The sequence below is a fragment of the Anguilla rostrata genome, chromosome 4 (genome assembly GCF_018555375.3).
Source record: "Anguilla rostrata isolate EN2019 chromosome 4, ASM1855537v3, whole genome shotgun sequence".
NCBI classification, from domain to species: Eukaryota; Metazoa; Chordata; class Actinopteri; order Anguilliformes; family Anguillidae; genus Anguilla; species Anguilla rostrata.
Window position 1 is genome coordinate 41,264,798 of NC_057936.1, and position 20,164 is coordinate 41,284,961.

Consider the following 20,164-nt stretch of genomic DNA (forward strand, 5'->3'; position numbering starts at 1 on the left):
AAGCTTATACTCTCACCTACTGAATAAATGAATTGTCAATCACGACAGACTGTACTAAAAAGGGTGACAACGCCGCAAACAACCGGTGTGGTATTACGCACAGCTATTTTGGAAGGTACCCAGACATCACAAATGCGCATGTATTTCACAACCGGATTGTCCAAGACAATATATGACCACTCAGTCTCAAAAGGGACATCTCTACGTGTAAAACCAATGGAAAGGTTGTATATCTATTCAACATTTAGTCCCAGATATTGACTGTAGAATGACATGGTATCATTTTTAAAAACTTTGTCTCGTTTATTTCGTTATTCAGTGAGCAGCGTTTTCACTGCTGTATTGGCATATCTTAGGGCTATTGAAGGGTTTATCTTGTTGCTATGACAGAATACAATTTTTGAGTGGTGAAAGAATATTTTTATTAATACCCATATAGACAATATAAATGTGGGTAACGGAGGATCTCCTTGCACAACCTCTCTTTAAAACAAGCATCCATTTTGTTATCTGTAGCATGCGCAGTCGGCGCGCTTGCTATGCGTACAGTCCGCGCGGTCACAAATTTTGGGCTGCGCGCGGACGTCCACATAGGGGTCTGCGTGGACCCTCCGGACATGGGCAGATGACGTCATTTACGCCACACGGACCAAAGTGGACCCTTGCGGACACGCGGACGCGGAAAGTATGAATTAGACTTAAGGGTAGCGGCAAAAAAGGTAAAAAATATATTAAATAGAGCGAGAAATTGGTGGTAAATTAACAGTAAATCAAAACAATCTATGCATTAAATACACAGCATAATAATTTGCCTGGGTGATTTTATAATTTTGTGTAGTAGATTGTATAGTATATTTACAGTAAACAATGTTAATATAGTCACAGATATCTTATACAATTAAAAACCATACGCTGTTTACCTTTCTATGTATTTCCCTTAGAAATGCACTTAAGGGCCTGTTGAGGGTATATGCAGTTCAATCAAACTAGACAATTTAATCAAACAAGACTTAAAGGTCTTTAAGTCAGAAAAATCCAAGAAACAGGTGTGGGCCAGACAATTGTGGAGTCCAGATTGGAGATAGGAGCTTGTCTTAAAGTGTAAGGGAACTCACTCTTTGCCACTAATCTGTTAGTCTCCAACTTCAGAATCTTCACTGTTTTATACAATAAATAAAATACAACCAGTGCAAGTTTGTAAATAATTCAGTGAATAGAGCAGTGGTTCTTGTTTACCCCCCACATAACATCAGAAATAGTTATGAAAGCCACAAAGAAATCCAAAGAACAAAATTATGAAGAAACTCTAAAAAAATATGTTCAACAATTTTAATTAAGCAAGATTAGCTGTTGCAAATACAAACATACAGAAGGGTCCCCAGGGCTGAAACTGAACACCAAATAGAGGAATATCATAAGACTTCATTTTTGGAATAGAGCTATTATTAAAAAATGTCCCAGTGTTTCAGTGCAGATTCAGCTACATTTTTTAAAAAGCAATGGCATTTACTGCAATAGAACAGTGCATAAAACCAAATAATCTATAGGCTATGGTGTTTTGGTGTCTTTTCACACCTGTATAATATTGTGCATCAATAAATCAAGAACCTTACTTGCAACGTTCCAGGTTTGTTGCTAATAAAATATCGGGCTTGAAGTAAATCAAGCCATTTAAAAAATTTCAAGAGCAATGGAATCGAAATATAAAAAACTTGTCTAGGTGATTTTTTGTATAATCAACGGAAACCAGTGAAGCAAAATGAATTAACTCTTTAATTTTATCAGGATGGTCAGAAGTCATCTTGAAGAAAAACAGCCTATTTTCGTGAGGGAGTTATAGTGTCCTGTGCTATGGCAAACATTAAACTGAATTTAAGATTGACTAAGTACAAAGCAAACAGAGCATTTACCATGAAAAGACAAGCATTTTAAAAGTGGTGTGACCAATAAATAACAACCAGGAGTGTCAAGAGGGTTTGAATACAGTATGCCCTTAAAAAGTCTGTGTTTGTTAGAATCTGACCCTTTGTTTTTTATTTTTGTCATTTATTTCTTACGCATGAATTACAAATGAAATATCACACAACACAAAGGTGGTGCTATATCCAACTTAGATGTGTGGCTTTGTTTAACTTTTAATATGCTTTTAAATCTTTACTTTCCACTTTTTAATATCAGAATAACCAGTCCATATCACCGTTTGTGGGAAACAACAATTGTTTGTGGCATACATGTTTGTGCGTTATGCAGGTGTACTAGGGTGTGTGCATTGGTGTTATTTAGGGATTTATAGTGAGCTCCCCTAACGATTAGGACAAATACATTTTTTTCTTGATTTGGCTCTGCACTCCAAAATTTTAGATTTGTAATAATCAATTCACATCTGGTTAAAATGCACACTCTCACCTTTATTTAAGGGTATTTTTATACACTTATGGTTTCACCATGTAGAAATAACAGCACTTTACAATTTCAGGGTACCATAATGTTTTGGACATGTAAATGAAAGTAGTCACATATGCTTTGCATGTAATGACTGCTTGAAATCTGTGACCCATAGACATCACCAGGTACTGAGTAGCATCTCCTGTGATACTCTGCCCAGCCTGTACTGCAGCCATTTTTAGCTCCTGCTTGTTTAAGGGGCTAATTGCTTTAAGTTTTCCTTTCAGCATATGAAACGCATGTTCAATTGGATTCAGAACAGGTTACTGACTTGGCCCGCAAAGAATTTTTCAGTTTTCGGCTTTTAAAAACTTTGTTGACCTTTTGCAGTATGTTTGGAATCATTGTCTGCTGTAGGATGATGCTCCATCCAATGAGTTGGGAGGTATTTGCTGGAAATTGAGCATATTAAATGCTCTGTACACTTCAAAATTAATTCTGATGCTGCTATCAGCAGTTACATCATCAATGAAGACAAATGAGCCAGTACCTGTGGCAGCTATACATGCCCAAACCATAACACCCCCACCACGTTTCACAGATGAAGGGGGGTGCGTTGGTTCTTGGGCAGTTCCTTTGGACGTCTCATCTGTCCACTTTTTCCAGCACTCTGCAGGCTCTTTTAGGGACTTCTTAGCGAACTGTAGCTTGGCCATCCTGTTTTTGCAGCTAACTAGTGTGTCATATCTGGCAGTGTAGCCTCTGTAGTTCTGTTTGTAAAGTCGTTTGCAGACAGTAGTCTTCCTTGGCCAACAGGTCCTTTGTGATTACTGAGCTCACTAGTGCTTTCTTTCTTCTTAATTATGTTACAATTAGGTCATTTTGATAAGCTTAATGTTTTGTGTATATCTCTGACTGTTTTTTTTTTCTTATTTCTCAGCCTCATAATGGCTTCATTCACTTTACTCGCCCTCATGCTGACACCAAAAACAGACTCCAAAGGCAATCAAAAGCCTAGAATCAAGACTAGATAGTGAAATCTCTTTTATATATCTGTACTGAGGAAGCAATTGTCCCAAACATTAGGATACCCTGAAATGGGGGGGACCACATATAAAAAGGGCTGTAATTTCTACATGGTGAAACCAAAATATATAAAAGGCTTTTGATAAAGGCTGAGACTCTGCACTTTGCACTTTAACCACACGTGATTGCTTGCTTATAAATCCAAAAATGTGGAGCCTAATCAAAAAAAAAGGTCCCAAACATTATGCACCGCATTATGCGTATATGCTTGCTTGCTATGCTATTGTCTTTGGTCTGTTTGTTTGTGTTTGTGTGCACATGTATGTGTGTGTGTGTGTGTGTGCCATTCCCAAGCTCTCCTCCCATAGAGGAGGTTTAAATTTATCTCAAGGACAAGCTGGGTGCAGAAGCAGCACCACTCCAGAAGCAGTAAACAAAAGGCAGGTGACATGGTGTGTTTTGCACCAGCCCTGCACAGTGATGCCATCACACCATTGCCACAGCGCAGTTCCCCACCAGTCTACTCACAGACGTGAAGATTTGTGACCGCGGCCGTCTGTCTGTGACACGGGGTCGAGACGCTGTTGGGTGGTTTAACTTCTCCGTGGACGATACGATGGAGTCAAAGTCCTCGACTTCTTCAAAAAAATGAGATCACAAAATTACATCAATACACAGTAGCCTACATAACCCATTCACACAGCTGGGTTTTCAGGTGGACTTCAGGTATAGCTTGAACTTTGACCTTTACCCAAAGAAGTCAACAATACTTTTACCCCTCAGAAAAAAGCAGTACACAAAAACTGGACCAGAGGTTCTAAATAGTTAGAGATGGTCCTCTCCTGTGTTCTAACATGTGTTCTAACAAAATATTTATTATTTGAGTCCACTTCAAGTAATTCTGTTCTTACTATTTTCCTAATATAATATTCAAGCAGCTGTGCCTCTAAACCATTGCACTTTTTTATACCATTCATCTAAATTCACTTGACTGATATCTTCCTTGCTTTGAATATGTAAGAATTCCAGGCCATGCCAATGTCAGCTCTGGCCAGTAGCCTCACAGGGCAACACGTGACTGGTTTGAGCAACACCAGGGATGGTCCAGTGTCATTTGGTTTTGATTAGCCTTAACGCTCACTAGCGACCCACACAGGTCAATCAGGCATCCGCTGAGTCCACTTGCTGAGCTGTACATGAAGTGCTTTTCTCTGACTCATGTCAGCGAGAGCCTGACTTGCGAACTGCACTGTGATAAGAAGTGGCAGAGACTTCAGAGGAATATAGTTGTCAGCACTTTCTGGAATTCATAGCAGTGGTTGCAGCAATAAGTGCACATTAATATCACTGGGCATGCCAACTGGAAATAAAAAGAGGAAAAAACATTGAAAAAAAAGCATCTTGTACACAGAGTACTACTCAAATATCTGAATATTCACAAGCAGTGGAGTCCAACTTTGTCTGTATGCTTCCATTCCTTTCACCAGTGTACTCTAGCATACTTTCTCTGGTTACTGAGGATGTTGAGAGGACCATAATCATTGTCTCAGTAATAGAACAATCAAAGAAGAAATTTTTTTAACTGTTTCAAAGCTATTGATAGCTTGGAACCCCGAAAGCAAGCAACTATCAAAGCATCATCGGTGCCAGCTGCGGTTTGCCAGTGTTTAGAAAAACAGGTGTTAAAACAGCCCGCTAACTAAAATTCTTCCCAGGCAGGGTTTCCAAAATCCCATTGTGCAACCCGGTTGGGGGTACATTCCCCATCATCACACACCCCTGCGACTCCCAGGGTCATTTCGCTCCCTATGTTTCTGCCCTTGCAGTGCACTCTTCCAGTGCAATGACAGATACACAGTTGAGCCTGTGGACTGCAGGATTACAAGAAGCAGCGGCTAGCATGCATGCTAGTCTCAGTACACTCCCAAACTGGCAGAGGGTATTCCGAAAATGGGATGGGTTTATGAATGGGTTTGGTTCAAAAAAGGGTCTGCCTTCAATTACTTTTGTCTTAGGAGGTTAAATACTGCACTGTGAGTAGGACAATTTGTGAGAAACATGTATGCATTTACACACGAGAAAAAATGTAAATGTTTACTATGTTAAAAATTCACCAAAAAAATAACAAAAAAGGTTAAATGTAAAGTCAAATCTTGAGTAGGTGCCAGTCTGCTGACATCAGCCTCTTGGATAAAAGTTGATTTACCACTTTGTAAATCAAGCCTAGACAGAGTCAGAACTTGTCCTGAGTTAAAAATAAAAAGTTATCTTAAATTCTTAAATACAGCATATTTCATTTTCATTTTTGTCAAACAGTTTTTATGAAGAGAAGGAAAACTCTTGCACTTAATTTTTTACATGTTTTAATTTAATCCGAGACAAAGACAGAAGTTGAATGAATCCAGGGAGAACAGATAGAGTGTACAGTGCTAGAGTATGTCATACCTGAACAGTGGATGGAAATACCATTTAGCAGCAGCGGGGATGCCCTCACCCAACAGCCCATAGAATTCTCTACCAACCAGAGGCGCCACTACCACTGAGGTCCCACCCACCAACTGCTCAAACTCATTAATGATGTAACGGTTCATCTTATACTAATGGCTCAGTACCAGGCTGTGTTGCCTGTATTTAGGCCAGAAATAAAGGGTAATGTCAGCAAGCCAACTGGCACCTGGGCTAATAACATGGGGCCACAGAGGCAGGGGAAGATGACAGTAATGAGTATTGGACTTCATGCACAGACAAGCATGCTGAGATGGAGAGGGAGAGGGAGAGGGAAAACGGTGAGAGAAAAGGAGATGAGAGGGAGGGAGCTAGTAGAGGAAGAGGGAAAGAGGGGGAAACTGAGAGAAGGAGAGGGAAGGAGAGAGGCGGGGTTGGGAAAGGGCCTTACCAGCGGTGAGCGCAGAGCTGAAGTTGCCCATAGCGACAAAGCGAGAAAGTGACAGAATGCTAGGAGCTGGGTGACAGATGATGTGAAACAAAAAGAAAACCGCAACAAGAAAGGACAGTCTGGAAGCAATGATAGAGAAGAATAAGTCAGTAACCATCTGCTCCCAGGGGATACAGTAATCAAGTCTGTAAAAGTTATATACACCTGCACTTTCCCGTTAAACCCAACTACAAAATAAGGACAGAAATAAGGAACTAACAACAATAATGGCTATCACAGCTTTTGAACTAGGGAGATAGGAAATGAAAGTGTGAAAGAGGGACACAACTGAATGTTATGAAATCTGGAAAGTTGCATAAAAAGCTTCCTTTGGTTGGTGCAGTACAGGAGAAGTCCAAAGAGAGCCCCTTTAGATGAACTGACCTGATTGGCCCACTCTGAACATGAACCTGACTGGATGTATTAATACATGACTCCACCCCTTTTAAACACCAACTCACTCGACTGGAACAAGCAGTGGCCAATAAGTGGATCTTCGCTGTGACTTCTGACCACCCAGTAGTAGCTGTTATAGAAATGATGTTACCCTAACCGGCCACTGTTACTCTAAAATGCTGATGTTACCCCACAATGCTGCTGTTACCCTGAAAAACTGTCGTCACCCCATTTGGCTGCTTTTACTCTACAACACATACCTAGTGGTATATTTCATTTTTTTTTTTTTGTAGCCATTACCTGATTTATGTAGGTCAACAATCATCTGCCTCTTGTCCTTGGGTTTCCCCATGGTAATGGATGATAAAGGGACTTTGCATTTGTGCTACCTCATTTGGCCTTAGCGAAACTTAAAATTCCTTAAGACTGAGATGACGTTAAATAGTATTTTGTTGTAGATTTAACTTTTCTTGATTTCATTTAAAATAATCTTTTGGGGGGGTGGGCAACAATTTTGACACCTATGTTTTTTTAGAAATAACATAACAGATTTAGAAAGAATAATTGTTTGAAAATGAAAGTACATAATTTTACGGTACACATTTTTGAGCATAAAATACAACTCACCATCTGTTTTATTTCTTATGCAGAATTTTTTCCTATTTTTTTACTAAGGGTGCCATGGGTGCAAAAAAATCCTCCCATACACCACCCTGCTCCTACACCCGCCCGAACTATACACCACCCTGGTCCTACATTCGCCCAAACTACACACCACCCTGCTCCTACACCCACCTAAACTATACACCACCCGGCTCATAAATTATACGCCATCCCGATTCCATGCTACCTACAAAATCTCCACCACCCTGACCCCACACCCCCTCAAACTCTGATCTCACACGATTCAACCCCTACGTCACATTGCCCCCACACACCACTAAATCCTACAGTACCTTGATCCAAAAACCCCACAAATTCTAAACCATCCTCATTTGACACTTCTATACACTACACCAGCCTGTGACTCATGCCCCCTATTTCTACCGATTTTACCCCTTCTAATTCCACCCCCCCCAACTGGCTCTACACTCCTCCCTTTTCTTCACACCATTCTTAAATTTGGAACTTAAAACCATCCCTTGAATCTACACTCCCCCCTAGAGGGAATAAAAACACAGTGTTAGTGGAATGGGCTCTGTGGTAACTCTACACCAGTGTATGTGGGGGTGACGAGAGGTATTGTCAGGACTATGTTTAGCTCAGCACAGGCAGACAGGCGGTCAGACTCACCAATATCATTGGCCCTGTCCAAGGACCCCTTCTCCAGCGACGAACCCCCGCCTTCCCACCTGGGAACCTCACACCTGTGGGCACGGGTGGGTAGGGGGGGAGGTCAGTTTAGATAGATGACCAATTGCCACAAACAACCACAAAAACAGTCAGGGGAACGACAAGGGGAGAGAAAGCACAATGGGAGGAGAAAGAAACAGAACGATATAGACATAAAGAGAAAAACAGATGGAGAGAGAGGGAGAGAAAAAGAGGCAGACAGAGAGAGAGAGGGCAGGATCAAACAGCCTAGAATGCTACTCTCCCTATCCACACACTACTTTCCTCTGACCAATCCCAGCTGAACACAGACCCTCCCCTTGCCTTATATGGATGTGTTCTGCAGCCAATCACCCAGGGGCTGGGAAGACAGCTGAAGCAGTGAGACAGACAACCCTCCCCCCTACATCCCGCTCTCAGTCAATTAAAGCTGCACTGAAAGTTTTGAAAAGGCTTCTTGAGTTTTGTCACCTTTGATTCCTTCTAAGGAAAGGAAACAAGGAAAGTAGGAAGGAGAGAACACAAGGAGGGAACAGGCACAGAGGAAAGTGTTCACTACAGTTCCCACATTTTCATTTCTTTCAGTATAATTTTGAAGGAATGAGTACAGCCCAAAGACTTCTTAGTTTTTCTCAGGACCTTCAGTACTTGATCAAGGGACTGATGTAACCTCTTTTTGAAGCCAAATAAAAAAAAATGAATTAATTAATCATCAAACTTAATAACTAAATTACCACTTAATCGGGCAAATGAGTAGAGAGGGCAATGTTTATGCCCATCGATACTTTAACTGCAATGCAGCATTAAATTAAAAAGTCCATCAAAGTACATTAAGATAGTTTCAATTTGCAAGCCATGACTTCCTGATGTCTGTGACCTCTCAACATCATCAGAGTCTGGATACCTTATTTTCAGGTTGTCCTACAAGTGATACAAAAACTTTGCATTTGAATGGATCTCTATGAGAATTGGGGGGTGGGACTAGATTCAGCTGTAAATTATGCTGATACAGTATGGAACACATTTGTTGGCTAAATGGCTTTAAGTCATCAAGGGTCCAAGGTATCATATGAGCCTCAAACCACCGTGCTGCTGCCAGATATGCAGTAGGTACTACAAGTGTTGTTTCTCCTGAATATTTTTTCCATTGAGTTCAACAGGAAAATTAATCAGGAGAAACAATGCTTGTAGTATCTATTGCATATCTGGCAGCAGCACGGTGATTTGAGGCTCATTTGATACCTTGGATCGTTGATGAATCTAGTCCCACCCCTCAATTCCCATGGAGATCCATTCAAATGCAAAGAGTTTTTGTATTGCTTGTAGGACAACCTGAAAATAAGATATCCAGACTCTGATGATTTTGATAGGTCACAGACATCAGGAAGTCATGGCATGCAAATGATATGCAACCAAATACAAAACATGACTCTTTTATTTGGCATTATGTTAATTTGTCTACTGTATAAGTGAATTTCCCTGTTTCTAGCTTTTCCCCAAACAGTTCACTGCAGCAAAAGTAAACGAGCAAATGGTGGCACAGGAGGTCTCAGGAGTGCATTTGTTTAATTCTTGCTAATTTTCTGACCAATGATTTGTTGTTAAGACCATTAAAAGCTTAATTTTTGCCATTTTGGGCTCGGCCCATTTTTTTGCCCAGGAGTGTATGTGGTAGCACTCACTGGATATTCGGGACAGCAGGCCTCTCTGGTCTCTCTGGGCGTTTTGGGGCAAAGGTGGAAGGCCGACCCAAGGAGTTGTTTGTTTTTGGGGGTAGAGGCTTCTTTGGGGGGATGGCAGGGAGTGCTGGCTTTGGAATGTCCCCAGGCTTCATGTCCTCGCCTGCAACATGAATGCATGCACACACGTACGCACACACAAGCCTCTATTCAGAAGACTGGACTTTTTGTACTACATTACTGCTCAGATACAGTACAAATCTGCAGAGGCTAGAAAGACATCACACTGATATTTGTACAAAAGTGTGGACACGTACACACACACCTACACACAGACAAACACATACACAAACAAACATACAAACTGAGGAAAGTGGGCCAAAGTAGGGCAAAGCGAACAGAGGGTGGCCAGAACAGACCAAAGCAGGCCAGAACAGTTTATACCTTTCTCTTCTCCTCTCTGGGGCAGTGACTCGGGGCGCTCTGGAGGGACCTTTTTAGCATCTGGCTTTTTGTCTGAGGAAGTCAAAGGTCACCAGAGTCAGGTAGACATGATGTCAAGCTTGTACCAGAACAATATGAGATGTTTGTAGCACCTGGCTCAGTCAGTGTGTCAACCACTACTGTGCCATAGAGTAACTAATGAGCACCAGCATAGGACAATTGAGAGGGGCAGGTAAACCATGTAGGTAACTGTGATAACAAACAAAATCACTGGCCTTCAGACCACAACACCAACAGCCAGCGTTATCAACACAGAACAAATACAAACACAAACACACATACACACACAACATAACGACGAGAACAGGCCATTCAGTCCAACTATGCTCGCCATTTTCCTACTAAATTAGTGCTTTGATTACCTACAGACTAGGTAGTATCTAACACTGTATCAAGCCTAGTCTTGAAAATCCCCAGGATTTCTGCCTGTACTATGTGACCTGGCAGGCTATTCCACACTACTCTGCACGAAAAAAAAATCTTCCTAATGTCTGTATGGAATCTACCTTTTGTTAATTTCCATTTATGTCCCCTCGTTCTACTAACAGAACTCAACCTGAAGAATCTCTTGTAGTCACTTTGCTGATCCCATTTATGATTTTAAAAGACTCAATCAAATCAACCGAGTCTCCTTTTACTAAGCTTGAAGAGGTTAAGCATCTTAAGTCTTTCCTCATAGCTTTTATCTTTCATATCAGGAATCAATTGTGTTGCTCTTTTTTGAACTTTTTCCTGAGCCTTTATATCTTTCTTGTAGTACGGTCCCCAGAACTGCACACAATACTCCAAGTGTGGTCTAACAAGTGTATTGTATAAGATAAGTATAACTTCCTTGGATTTATACTCAATACTTTTGGCTATATATCCCAGCATCCTGCTGGCCTTTTTTACTGCTACAGCACAGTGCCTAGAACCAGAAAGGCTTTGATCAACCATTACTTCCACGTCTTTTTCAAACTAAGCACATTCCAAATTTGTTCCTCTCATAAGGTAATCCTGCCTAATGTTTTTATTTCCCACATGCAGAACTTTACATTTGGATATATTAAGTTTCATTCGCCAGGTTTCCGCCCACTTCTGGATTTTATTTAAATCTTCTTGGATTACTTTAGTAGCTTCCAAACTATTAGCTGTGCCTCCCAGTTTTGTATCGGAGTGTAGCACAGTGGGTAAGGAACTGGGCTTGTAACCGAAAGGTCGCAGGTTCGATTCCCGGGTAAGGACACTGCCGTTGTACCCTTGAGCAAGGTACTTAACCTGCATTGCTTCAGTATATATCCAGCTGTATAAATGGATACAATATGTAAAAAGTTGTGTAAGTCGATCTGGATAAGAGCTAAATGCCTGTAATGTAATGTAATGTAATATCGGCAAATTTGGCTAATGTACTATGTCCCTGTCAAGGTCACATACGCACACTCACACTCACAAACACATGTACAGAGGACCCTGACAAGATGTGGAGGCCATTAAAACCAAAGTATAGTTAATGAGTCAACCACTTCTCTGTTTTTGTTTTACCATTTGAAAGCAGGAGAGAATACATAAAGAATGAATGAGAATCATTGAAGCTCCACCCCAAAGATCATGCATGTAAAATTCTAACAAGCAGGGGCATGATATTATTTTCAAATACTATTGACAAAATATCAACATAATAGTTTTAAAAAAATGTATATACATAGGGCAGTTTACACAAAAAGTTGCACAGGCAAATATACAATTAATATTCATCTATGTTGGATGTAGCTCATTGGGTGTATGTGTCAAAGTGACTGTATAACTAGGTTAGGACTTGGTTTATGGCTACCATCGAAGAATCCTTGTATAAAGGAACACCAAAATAATACAAATGAACATAACATAGCATTCAATAAAGATTGTTTGCTACAATGTTCAGCTGAAATACTACTTTTTCATGACCATGCTCAGCCAATCAGCATTAGGAAGCCACAGCGCCTGCTCTCCTCCTAGTTTACTCATCCTGCCGTATAAGTAAACTAAGAACTGTCAGTATTACATTTTTTCCACAATGAAATTAGATTTATCATAAAGTATCTAGTGGACAATGGCTTTTAAGGTGGATTTTATGGTGAGAAATTCATTTTTCAAACTCCATTCATTCATTTTTGGGTCCCATGAAGTCATCCATTTGCTCTGCCCTCTACTGACAACTATAAAGTATTTATTTATTAATTATTATTATTATTATTGTTTGTTCATTTTCTCTCTTTTTAATTATAATTAAAATAATTCATTTGAATTATTTTATTCTTTGCAATTATTTTCTGTGAAGCGCATTGAGTTGCACTTACTGTATGAAATGTGCTATACAAATAAAGTTTGATTGATTGATTGATTGAGCTTCTTTCTTCATACAGGGAAGGCTTAATGTAGAACATTAGTCTAATCTGAACTATGGGAGCCCAGTTCTGTGAGGTGCTGGTACACACATGGGGAGGGTGAGCAGAGACAGGCTATTAAGAGCTGCCTGTGAGGATCTACTAACACATTTGAAAGCACGGCACATTCTGAGACTTCTGAGCCGTCGATTAGCAGCAAACTCCACACAGCAATTCTTCTGTTGGCCAGTAGGTGCAGCAACAAGCCAGCCAAAGCACACCTTAGTCTATGGAGTGGGTACCAGCCCATATGATAAAATGAGGGTTCCTCTCCGGAAGACAGGAGGAGGGGGAGAGTTGTGCCATCTGCCATAGTTATGTTGTAGTGCTGCCTGGTTGTCAGGTGATTTAAAGTGGATAAAATAAGAGAAAAGGGTGGTCAGGCGATCAGATCCCTTTGTGCTGACAACCAAATACACTCCACCCAAATTCCTGGAATTCAGTAAAGCCATCAGAAGGCAACAACACATAGTGAAAAAGAATGAGATGGTGAGAAAAAAACAGAAAGAGAGCAGGAGGGGTATAGAGCAAGACATGGAGAGAGGTGGAGAGGACAGAAAGAAAAAGAGGGATAGGAGAAGAAAGGAGAGGACTTTACCTGTACTCTGCTTCATGGTGGGAGTGGCTGGGGGTGGGGGTTTCTTAGGTCTCTGTGAAAATAAGGACAGTTTAACAACTCAAACTCCCCCCCCCCCCCCATTCAGAAACACAGAGCCTCGGGACAACGGGGTAGACCAGCCCAAACATTGGGTGGGGTGCAGGAGTGAGTCAGGAAGGAGGGGAGTGAGGCAGGGTGTGGTCAAGGCCAGTGTTTTACACACTCAACACCAATCATGTTGCAGTGCTGCTTTTTCTGCTGTGTAGAGAAGCATGTGTGTGTGTGTGTGTGTGTGTGTGTGTGTGTATACAGGTGTGCATGTGTGCATATGTGTGTGTGTGTGTGTATCAAATCTGAAGGGTGATTGCTCCCCTCACTCACACACTGATAGAGACTGAGACCCTCTGTGTCCATACATGAACCAAGACTCACTCAGTGAGTTATGCCCGTGTCATGAACAACCATTTTAATCTTTACTTTATTACAGCAAACAACAATATCTGTACCCCAGTCACTGTAACTGGCTTTCACTGAAACCGCCTGCCCTCTCCACCACAATGTCCGCCTCCCAAATCACGGCATCCTCTTCATTTGTCACTCTGTCACTGGTTGGCTCGATCATAAGCAGGGCATGACCAAATCAAATCTGAGCGTTCCATGGAGCCCTACCTTGACAAAAATGTCCCCTATTCCCTCCCTAAAACTTTCCCCCACAATCACACATCTTATAAAACAGACCATCCTGACAACCCCCATGATAATCATAACAAAAAACTAAATCCCATGTCTGATAATCCCTATTATCTCCCCACATTCACCCTACAAGAGACCGTACCCTTGTACCCTCCACCCTAGAGAGACCACTCCGTTCTTTTGCATGAGATGCATGAGAATGGGTTTTCCTAGCATGGGCGCTACCCAGGCAGGAGCAGAAGCCCAGGTGTAGCAGGTCCAGGCACGGCCACACAGCGATGGTTGCACTCTCACCTCCTTCTCTGTGTCTGGGACGAGCAGTTTGACAAAGTTGTCTGGGAAAACTCCCTGTCTGCCGTTCAGCTCTCCAAGCCACCAGCCGGTATCTGCACACTCCTATGGGGTCAAAGGTCATACTATAGCCACAGACAGACCGACAAGCACAGAACCCTACTGCATCCAAAGACACAGAAACATACTGCATCCAAAGACAGACAGAGACACATTATATACCTAAACACAGACATAGAATCTTACTATATCCAAAGACACAGAATCATACTGCATTCAGAGACAGACATAACAATACTGTATCCAAAAACACACAGAAAAATAGTGTATCAAAAACAGACACAGAAACAAACCATATCCAAAGACAGACACAGAAACATACTGTATTCAAAAATACACAAAAAATAGTTATCCAAAGACAGACAGAGAAACATACTGTATCCAATAACATACAGAAAAATAGTCTATCAAAGACAGACACAGAAACAAACCATATCCAAAGACAGACACAGAAACATACTGTATTCAAAAATACACAAATAATAGTTATCCAAAGACAGACACAGAAACATACTGTATCCAAAAACACACAGAAAAATAGTGTATCAAAGACAGACACAGAAACATACCATATCCAAAGACAGACACAGAAACATACTGTATCCAAAAACACAGAAAAATAGTCTATCAAAGACAGACACAGAAACATAATAACAAAAATAGTTATCCAAATACAGACATGGAAACATACTGTACCAAAAAAACCGACACAGAAACATAGGCCCCATTACACCTGTTGTTTCATGTGTCTTGAACATCTGAATTATATGTGGATAAGGATTATCCACATGAAAAATGCAGATGTAAATGCACGCACAATGTATTATGAACAGACGGAAATCCTATTGCCTATACCACTTGAAGAGATGGTCTGAGATGCAAACGAGACTGATGTTATACAAGTGCAAATGCATTCATCTCACAAAGATACATGTGACAATCAATACTCCTCCCAAAGTATAAAGTCACGTGACATAGCAGTCCCTCATGCTACAGATAGAACCTAGGTCTTTTGTTGTACATTGTCAGCAGAATATGGCATCTTACCTTAACTTTAAGAAACTGGAAAATATCTATATAAAGTATTGCGATATTGAACGAAACAGGAATTGGGTTGTTAGGCTTTTACACTTTAAGCGCAAAAATTGCAATCAGATTTCAATCCGGCTAACCGGAGACACATCTGTCTACCAAGTGTAAATGCAAAGCAGTTAAAACTTATCCGGATACAATCTAGATCAGTGGTCTCCAACCCTGGTCCTGGAAAGCTACAGCGTCTGCTGGTTTTCACAGTGACTCTGCACTTCATGAATTAATTAGAGCAGTTGATTACACAGTTAACTTAACTCACCTGGTGTCTTGGGTCTCAATTGGGTGCTGATTTTAAGGTGAAAACAAAAACCAGCAGACCCTGTAGCTCTCCAGGACCAGGGTTGGAGACCACTGATCTAGATACAAGTCGCAAGAACAATCAGGTATAAAAGGGGCCAGCATGCATCCAAAGACAGATGCATGCTGTACTGTAGCCACAGCACAGGCAGACAGATGAACAGTCAAATGCATTTTTACAACATGACATTTCAGCTGAAGTTTATTGGATATTTGATGTTTTTAAAAAAAATATTAGTTTCAATGTAGTGAAATTTAAGTGCACCTTTTCAAGTAGATTTTGTGTAGCTAACTGCTTTCAATGGTACTTTCTCTCAAGGGTATCTTTGCTGAAGATTAACTCTTTCCAATGTTGAGTCATTGGTATCTTAGTTACAGAGCATAATACTGGTAATAAACACCATATTTTTTGTTTCCAGTTAACCCACGTCCACGCTTAGTCGTCAGTGGTTATATTATATCTGTGGTTAGGCCAAGTGTCTATGGGTACGTCATGTCTATGACTTGGCTATATCTGTGCTCTGATTATGAAAATGCTCAAATGATGTCTGTGATGCCAACATATCTGCCACAGGCACAAAACTCTAAACTAATGAGACAATGCACATGGCCAATCTGAATCCACAATTCAACTCTACTGTTCAGTTTTTTTTCTACTGAACAGACCAGCCATTCAGCACCAAAGGATACAAACGGGGAATCATGGGTATTGTACACACTGACAACATTCTCCTACTAAACCCTACAGTTGAGGCCAAAAGGTTACATACACATAGGCTAAAGATATTCAAACTCAGTTTTTCACAACTCCACACATTTCATGTTACCATACATTTCCTGTGTTAAGTCAATAAGGTATCTACTTTATTACCATAAGAGGTCATTTCAAAACAATAGCTGAGACAGACTTATTTCAGCTTTAATTCACAATATCAGAATTCCAGTGGGTCAAAAGTTTACACTGACCAAGTTGACTGTATCTTTAAACAGTTTGGAAGATTCCAGAAATTGATGTAATGACTTTTTAGAAGCTTCTGATTGGCCAATTGCCACAATTAGAAGTTAATTGGCACCTGTGGCAGGATTTAAGGGCCTAGCTTTAGAGTCACTGCCTTTTCGCCCTTGAAACCATGGGAAAATCCAGGGAATTCAGCCAAGACCTCAGAAAAAAAATTGTTGACCATCGCAAGCAATTTCCAAACTACTGAAGGTACCACGAGCATCTGAACAAACAATTGTATGTAAATATAAAAATCTTGGGACCACACAAACAGTGCTTGGTTCAGGAAGGAGGCACAAATTAACTCCCAGGGCTGAACGAACTTTGGTTCAAAAGGTTCAACTGAATCCCAAGATAACAACAAATGAACTGGTGAAGGAGTTGGAGGCATCAGGTACCAAAGTACCTACACCCACCATTAAGAGAAGCCTACATCGTCATGGCCTGAAAGGCTGTCGTGCAAGGAAGAAGCCCCTACTCCAAGACTGGCATAAAAAAGCCAGAATGAAGTTTGCAGGTGATCACCAGGACAAAGACCTAGCCTTTTGGAGGAGTGTTCTCTGGTCAGATGCAGCAAAAATTTAACTGTTTGGCCATAATGATCAGTGCTATGTATGGAGGAAAAAGGAGGAGGCTTTTAACCCCTTAGCGCACATGCCAAATCTTGCCAATCCTTGCCCATTTAGGGGGTACCCTATTTAAAGCCCTATAACTCCAGATGTGAACACCACAGAGACTTGAAAATGGCTTAAATGAAGCAAGACATTTGTACAATTTACAAAGCTTATATTCATAATTTTGGAAGAAATAAAGTGCCACAAATGCAATTGTCTAGACAAAAAATCTAAAATTAATTTGCACTTTTTTAGTTTGCAACGAAATAGAGAGATTGCATATATACAGCAGGTTAAACTATACATGAGCTGGATCAAAAACTTCTTGACCACAAGTTCATAAAATCTAAGGGTGGATATGTAGAACTACTATAGATTTATGAAGCAAAAACTAAGCGTCTCCAAATCTATCCAAAATGTCTAAATAATGCATTGCTGTAAATCACAACATATTCACGTATTTCTCTGCAAATCAACTGTTTTGTCTCAAGAAACTCACTGTTGCATCATTTTCAAGTAGGAATTACAAGCTTTCCATCAGCACAGTGGTCTAAAATATCTAGGGGTCCAGAAACATATCTAAAATCTCTCCAAAAATGAATAAAATGCTTTTTGTCCATTATAAAGCATATAAATGAGCCCCTTATGAAGGTTTAAGAGGGAACATTGGTATCAGATTAAAAAATAATGCAAAGATATTATCACTACAGTACCTAAATGTGTATTTTAACTCTTGTATGTATTTCTACACTCTGAGTCATTCTGTAAGTGACTTAAAGCATCTGCCAAATGACTAGTTATTGCATTTAAAAACAAAAGTTTCAGGGTTTCTCTTTGATCCTTGCTTTGAAAATAGTTGCCATGCATACAATTGAGGCCAAAGGTTTAAATACACCTAAGCTAATTTAGTGGTGGTTGTAGGGTGTACACAGTCCGGCTATCAAGCTAGTACTGTGTAGTTTGCCTACATTTAGTTGCTGCTAAGTGCTAGATAAAGTTTTCACACATTCAGAGGGAAAGTCGACATAACTAAACATTAAATGACCATACGCTTTTGTCCATTTGTCATCACTATGACTGGAGTCCTGAGTCCTGAGTCCTGAGTCTGACGCCCAGCATGTGGATGCAGCCATTGGCGTGCTCAAGTACTTCCAATTTCGAGACCTGCTTTTTTCTGACTCATGGTCAAAAGTCCACTGACCAGTAGGGATGCATCTGAATCCGAATACTGTATTTGGGAAAGCACGAATAATGCGATGGAAACAGATATTTCTTCTACTCGAAGTTGCTTGTTATTATTCGGATTTGGGGAAAAAAACTGAGAGAGAGAGAGAGAGAGAGAGAGAGAGAGAGAGAGAGAGAGAGGGCGGCACCAGTTACACACACCAACAAACTTTGAGCCACTGCGCTGCAAAACGTTTAATAAATAAGTTATATGCGTCAGTTATGTTTCTTCAAATCGAATATCATTGTGGATGCCCACTAAATAAAAATGCCCATTCTGTTTGCAACATAGGACTTTGATTTCACTAACTAGTCGTCGCCTCCACCGAGTCAGCGCTGAGAGCTGACCGTTCCCGGCTATCACTCAGGGAAACTCTCGCATCGAGGAGGAGGTGCGGGAGCTAGCGAGACACAAGCCTGGTGTGGCAGCTGGATTTCTTTCAAACCCCCGCAACCTATACATCAAAATCAAGCTTAGAACCTGTAGTTTTTAGCTGTATGTGTTAATTTCCTCCATTAAAAAACCCAGTCGAAATATTGAAAAAAAACGACGTTTTACCTTGTATTTCAGTCAATATTCATCCGTTTAAGATGTAAAATGCTGTATGTATCAGTCATAGGTCTTGGCTATAACGAACACGAAATCCATTCATGGTAACAGTTGCCACCAAGGGAAAATATGAGGACATCAGATGGTTTGCAGTCTATCCAAACTTAGTTCAGTAGGGGAAAAAATAAATAAAAATAAAACAGGCAAAAAAACTGTTTACTGTTGTAAAGTAGTAATTCCCTAGCGAACTGCAGTAATTACGTTAACACATCAAGAAACGCGAACGCAGCATCATTGAAATTTAAGATTATTCCCTTCAACTGAAGGATATGTTTCTATATATCTTTACTGTAAATAGTAATTTCCAATGAAAAACAGAATCTTTCAATTTATAAAACATTTTTTTCTGTTTCTGATTGTTCAATAATTAATTATATGCCACTGCATTTCCAATGAATATTAGGTTAGAAAATACAACATTTGCCTGATTTAACGTGACTTCCGGTATAAACCACCCCCACGTCCGGCCTTCTATCCGAATACAGATACAGGTCATTTTGTTGGTTGAATAGATACAGATACAGATACAGATACAGATAATGACGTCTCTGCACACCCCTACTGACCAGAGATCAGCTCTCATGGCCTCAGTCCTACCATTACTGTAGTAGTTGGAAATGGAAAACTGGCCCTCTATCAGTGGATCAGGTCATCATTGATTGACCAGCATTTGTCCCGCCTTATTGTGTTGATGAACTTGACCACCTATCAGATCTGGGGTGGCCACAGGGGTGGCCAATAAGATTTCAGGGGTGGCCCCAGGCCACACCCTACAACCACCACTAAATTAGCTTAGGTGTATTTAAACCTTTGGCCTCAATTGTATGCATGGCAACTATTTTCAAAGCAAGGATCAAAGAGAAACCCTGAAACTTTTGTTTTTTTTAATGCAATAACTAGTCATTTGGCAGATGCTTTTAGCAAAAGTCACTTACAGAAGTGCACTCAAAATGATAAGCAAACACAATTCGAGCTAGAGATAGCAAAGTTACAATGAAATATGTGCCACGGTCAAGGTGCATGTCT

General features: G+C 40.5%; 1 protein-coding gene across 5 annotated transcripts in view; it reads right to left on the minus strand.

Moving 5' to 3' along the window:
• Positions 1 to 20,164, minus strand: part of sh3kbp1 (SH3-domain kinase binding protein 1) — a 124,712-nt gene that overhangs the window by 5,467 nt on the left and 99,081 nt on the right. For 4 of the 5 annotated variants that reach the window (XM_064332679.1, XM_064332678.1, XM_064332682.1 and 1 more), the window contains 6 exons: positions 14,245 to 14,346; positions 13,258 to 13,309; positions 10,198 to 10,269; positions 9,757 to 9,916; positions 8,036 to 8,109; positions 3,940 to 4,049 (listed from right to left, as the gene is read on the minus strand). In XM_064332679.1, the coding sequence (XP_064188749.1) occupies positions 3,940 to 4,049; positions 8,036 to 8,109; positions 9,757 to 9,916; positions 10,198 to 10,269; positions 13,258 to 13,309; positions 14,245 to 14,346 (570 nt within the window). The remainder of the gene's footprint in view (positions 1 to 3,939; positions 4,050 to 8,035; positions 8,110 to 9,756; positions 9,917 to 10,197; positions 10,270 to 13,257; positions 13,310 to 14,244; positions 14,347 to 20,164) is intronic. The other variant, XM_064332681.1, reaches the window with a different exon arrangement.